This window comes from Nicotiana tabacum, chromosome 7 (assembly GCF_000715075.1).
Source record: "Nicotiana tabacum cultivar K326 chromosome 7, ASM71507v2, whole genome shotgun sequence".
NCBI classification, from domain to species: Eukaryota; Viridiplantae; Streptophyta; class Magnoliopsida; order Solanales; family Solanaceae; genus Nicotiana; species Nicotiana tabacum.
In genome coordinates, this window is record NC_134086.1 from 169,590,441 (window position 1) to 169,596,091 (window position 5,651).

General features: G+C 41.7%; 1 protein-coding gene across 1 annotated transcript; it reads right to left on the bottom strand.

Annotated features, from left to right (window-relative positions):
* Positions 1 to 931: 931 nt before the first annotated feature.
* Positions 932 to 1,602, bottom strand: LOC142162419 (uncharacterized). The gene is made up of 2 exons (XM_075218767.1): positions 1,143 to 1,602; positions 932 to 1,032 (listed from the first exon to the last, which is right to left on the bottom strand). Exons 1-2 carry the CDS (start codon positions 1,600 to 1,602, stop codon positions 932 to 934), a joined length of 561 nt encoding a protein of 186 aa, XP_075074868.1.
* Positions 1,603 to 5,651: the final 4,049 nt, after the last annotated feature.

Sequence of the window (5,651 nt, forward strand, 5' to 3'; positions counted from 1 at the left end):
GGGTTTAGGGGAATGGCCTAGGTCCGTTGGATCAAGGGGTTGGACGGCTCAGATCACCTTCCTTAGACGACGTCGTTTGGGGTCGAACGAGTGGCCTGATCGGGACCGTTCGTTTGAGTCAGATCAATGGTTCTAATCAGGGGTACTGATGCGACGTCGTTTGGGGGTCCTGTTGGGGCAGCCTGATTTGGACTGGGTTTTGGTGCTGGTTTGGGCCTGCTTTGTTTCATTTCTTCTTTGGCCCAAACCGGTTTTCTTTCACTCTTTTGCTTTCTTTATTATTTTTTTCATTTTTCTTTTAAAACAAAAAATAAAAATAATAGATAATAAAACAACGAAATTAAAACTAAACAACAATGTAACATTTTAACACCATTATCACAAAAAATATTTAAGTAAGTTAACTAAAAACCTAGAACGAACGATGCACACATATATATATATATTTTAAATTTTCTTTTACCGACACATAGTTTTGTATTTTGTTTGATAGTGACTGGATGCAAAATGGGCAGACTCACAAACGACTAACAACACATGTCACGGAAAGATCGAAAAATTGTATAGCGAAGCCTTTTGCCACTATTTTTATTTTTCTTTTGGAGCGATTGTCCGTGAAGCAAAAATCACGTGCTTACAATGCTATCATTATTACTCTTCGCTCATATATTGGGGCTCTTCCAAAGATATCACCACTATATCCCCCTTTTCTACGACCATTCCAAGGTAATGTTTCAACCTTTTCCCATTCACTGTGAACTTATTTGTTCCATCTTCGGATTCAATTTCTACAGCTCCCCTTGAGAACACTTGCACCACTCTGAAGGGTCCTGACCATCTGGACTTCAATTTACCCAAAAACAATATTAGTCTCGGGTTGTATAACAACACTAGATCTCCGAGTTTGATGTTCCGATCTAGAATATGCCTATCATGCATCATTTTCATCCTTTTCTTTGTATAATCTTTCATTCTCAAATACATGGAACCTGAATTCCTCGAGTTCATGTAGCCCAGTGACTCTACTGGTGCCTGCCGTCTCCATATCCAAATTCAAATTCCGCAATACCAAAGGGCTTTATGCTTGAGCTCTCTCGGAAGGTGACATACTTTTCCTAACACCAACTTGTATGGTGACATACCAATTGGAGTTTTAAATGATGTGTGGTACGCCCATAATGCATCATCCAGCTTCTTCGCCCAATCAGTCTTTGTCGTATTCACTGTCTTGGTTAAGACACTTTTGATTTCCCAGTTTGACACTTTAACTTGCCCACTTGACCGTGGGTGATAAGGAGTGGTCACCTTATGACGAGCTCCATACTTTTCCAACAACCGTGCGAACGCTTTATTGCAAAAATGGGTTCCACCATCACTGACCATAGCTCTCGGGGTGCCAAAACGTGTGAAGATGTTTTTCTTTAGAAAGCCTGTCACCCCCTTTGCATCATTAGTTTGGAGAGCCACAGCTTCAACCCATTTGGAGACATAGTCAACTCCCACCAATATGTATTTGTTACCATACGAGCTGACGAATGGCCCTATAAAGTCAATCCCCCACATGTCGAATACCTTCACCTCTTGAATAGTAGTCATCGACATCTCGTGATATCAAGATATGTTGCATGTCCTTTGGCACTCATCGCAACTTTTTACCCAAGCATGGGTATCCTTGAATAGAGTTGTCAAATACAAACCCGATTCAAACACCTTAGCTGTTGTCTGAATCCCTCCAAAATGTCCACTATATGGTATAGCATGGCAAGCTTGCAAAACAGAAGGTTGATCTTTCTCGGGGATACACATCTAGATCATGTTATCTACACATATCTTAAGAAGTATAGGTTCATCCCAATAATAAAATCGGCAACCGCGAAAGAACTTTTTCTTTTGAATTGAAGAGAGTTCATAAGGTACAATACCGCTTGCTAAATAATTAGCAATATCATCATACCATGGTGTCTCCTCCATTGTCACTGCTAGTAACTGTTCATCCGGGAATGTCTCTGTTATATCTTCAACCTTTACCTTCTTTTCAGCTCCTTCCAACCTTGAGAGGTGGTCTGCTACCTGGTTCTCTATCCCTTTTCTATAACGGATCTCCAAATCGAATTCTTTTAGCAAAAGAACCCAGCGGATCAAGCGTGGCTTTGACTCCTTCTTTGCTATCAAGTACCTAATTGTTGCATGGTTAGTATAAAAAGTAACTTTTGAACCAATCAAGTACGACCTGAATTTGTTGAATGCAATAACTACATCCAACATCTCTTTTTCCGTCACGGTGTAATTGAGCTGTGCACCGCTTAGCGTTCTGCTTGCATAATAAATTAGGTGCATCAGCTTATCCTTTTGCTGCCCCAATACTGCTCCTATAGCATAGTCACTTGAGTCGCACATGAGCTTGAACGGTTGCTCCCAGTTGGGTGCAACAATGATGGGTTCAGTCACTAATCTCTTCTTCAGCTCCTCAAATGCTAACCTACAAACATTAGAAAATAGAAAGGGCTGATCATTTTCAAGGAGTTTACATAAAGGGTTAGCAATCTTAGAGAAATCTTTTATGAATCGCCTGTAGAACCCGGCGTGCCCAAGAAAATTTCTCACTACCTTGACCGAAGTGGGCGGTGGAAGCTTCTCAATAATATCAACCTTAGCATGGTCAACCTTAATTCCCTTTCTGGACACTCGATGCCCCAAGACTATCCCTTATTGTACCATGAAATGGCACTTCTCCCAATTCAACACTAAATTTGTCTCCACACATCTTCTGAGCACTCTTCATAAATTGTGAAAACAGCCCTCGAATGAATCCCCCACCACGGAGAAATTATCCATAAATACCCCCATAATGTCTTCAACCATGTCCGTGAAAATGGCTAGCATACACCACTGGAATATAGAAATAAGATTGCCCAGCCAACCTGGCCAGCACTTGGTCAATGAATGGCAAAGGAAAATGGTCATTCCAGGTAGCTGTGTTCAATTTCCGATAATCCATGCAAATCTGGCATCTCGTGACAGTACGAGTCGAGATCAACTCGTTATTCTCATTTTGTACGACCGACATTCCTTCCTTCTTCGGCACACACTGAACAGGGCTGACCCAATTGCTGTCAAAGATGGGGGAAATGATACCCACATCTAACCATTTGATCACTTCCTTCTTCACCACCTCTTTCATATTTGGGTTCAGCCTTCGTTGATGTTCTCTGGAAGGTTTGTGCCCTTCTTCCAAGAGAATCTTATGCATACAAAAAGCTGGGTTGATACCCTTTATGTATGTCATGGTCCAACAGATAGCAGTCTTACATTCTTGTAACACCTATAAGAGTTTCTCTACTTGCACAGCTAGCAAACCGGATGATATAATAAAAGATAAAGTAGAATTAGGACCTAAGAAAGTGTACCTAATATGCGATGGAAGCGGTTTCAGGTCCAATTGGGGTGGGTCCTCTATCGATGGTTTCACATGTGTTGTTGTTCTTTCTTCTAAGTGTAGGGGCTCGAACTCGGGTTCCCTTTTCCAGAACCCTTGACCTTCAAGAGCCATGACCCACTCTGCCAACTCCTCACAATCCACATTTTCAAGATTCATCAGGCAGGCTTCCAATGGATCCCTGACATTAATAGTCTCAACCTCCTCTTGTAGTATTACATCTACGACCTCCACTAGTGAGCAAATTCGCTGGGTCTCCTCATAGATTGTTGAAAATTGAATATTATCTCTTCATTGTTCAACCACATTTTCAATTCTCCAGTCTCATAATCAATCAATGCTCTACCAATGGCTAAAAACGGCCTGCCCAGAATGATTGGTATCTCTTCATCCACTTGACAGTCAAGAATTACCAAGTCTGTAGGGAATACAAATTTCCCCACTTGAACAAGCACATCATCAAGAATTCATGTCGGTATCTTGACTGTGCGATTATCCAGTTGCAGCAACACTGAGGTCGGTCTAGCTCTGCCAATGCCCAGTTTTGCATAGATTGCCAAGGGCATCAAGTTTATTCTGGCTCCTAAGTCATACAATGCTTTAGCAAACGCATAACTCTCAATGGTGCATGGGATAGTGAAACTACCTTAATCAGACACCTTTTGAGCCATAGGCCTTGTCACTACCGTGCTACATGTCTGCGTCAGAGTTACAGTAGACAAGTCCTGGAAGTCAAATTTTCGCGACATCAGGTCCTTCATCATTTTTGCATACTCGAGCATTTCCCTGAAAGCACCCATTAGTGGAATATTCAATTGAATTTGTATGAGCATTTCCATGAATTTCCTGTGTTGATCATCTTTCTTTTGCTTTGCCAACCTCTGAGGGAATGGTGCAGGAATCAACCTCTGCGTACTACTTTGTGTCTTTTCTTTGCTGGAAGCTTTTTCTACTATATATTCTATGAGTTGTTTACCTTCCTTCTCTTTACCCTTGTCAATATGTGCTTGCTCGATTACAACCTCGGTGAGCTCATCTGACTCATCTGTCTCTAATGTAACTGGAGTAGTTGGCGTTGTCTCTCTCATAGATTGAGAAACGTTTTGCTCCCTATATATATCTCTCCCATTCTTGAGACTCACTGCCATGAGCTAATTTGGGTTCTGCTCCTTTGGATTAATGTTTGTATCTGCAGGCACTGTTCCTTGTAGGCGATTGTTCAAGGCCATAGATAGTTGTACCAATTGAGTTTCAATGCCTTTGATTGTTGAATCGTGTGCAACTAACTTCTCTTGCATCTTTCCATTTGTCCCAATGAGTTGTTGCAGCATACCCTGATTTAGATCATGTTACTGTCCTGCTGTTGATAGGGTGGTTGGTGGTCAACTGTTGTTGGTGTTGCTGATTATAGCCCTGCTGCCTTTGATAAGGCACGGCTTGGCCTTGTGGTCGTGCTCCTGCTGGATTGGGGTTGTGTTATGCCTGGTTTGGTCTGTACTGTTGGTTTGCTGTTGGTCCCCATTGCTGCCCACCTTGCCTCTGACCTCCGAAATTATTGACATAATTCATGTCTTCTCTGAAACCCTGGTTTATCATTCTCTCCACTCCACGAGCATATATATGATTGATTTATGCAAGGAGTGCATAAACCTCCATTTGTGGTATCAACAATGTGTCTGTTTCGTACCCATCTCATCGATTTTATTTGTCAGCAAGCTCATTTGGGTCATGAGAGTGGCTATGTTTTCTGCATTTCTGTTGTTTGGGTCAAGAGTGACAGAATACACTATTGGAGTGAGTGTTGTGTCTCTTATCATCCAGCCTGAATTTTGAGATATCTTGTCAAGAAGAATCTTGCACTCTATAAATGTTTTGCTCAAGAATGCACCCCCTGCAGAAGCATCTACATTGGCCTTCAGACTGTCAGCCAAACCTATATAGAATCTCTGTCCCAGCATCTGATCTAGAATGCCATGGTGAGGACACTTCACCAACATACCCTTAACCTATCCCAGGTTTCTTGCAAATTCTCCGTTGGTTTCTGCCTGAATTGCAATATCTCATCAATCTGCCTCGCAGTTTTGTTGGGTGGATAAAACTTATTTAAGAACTACTTGACTAGTTCCTCCCAAGTAGCAATGGAGTTTAATGAGAGCGAATTCAGCCAAGTTTGAGCCTCCCCAATCACTAAAAATGGTAACATTAATAATTTGAT

Coding starts and splice junctions, on each gene's coding strand:
- LOC142162419 (XM_075218767.1), bottom strand. CDS start 1,602: ATGTCGATGACTACTATTCAAGAGGTGAAGGTATTCGACATGTGGGGG. Junction 1,033..1,142: donor ATCATTTAAAACTCCAATTG/GTATGTCACCAT, acceptor TGGAGACGGCAG/GCACCAGTAGAGTCACTGGG.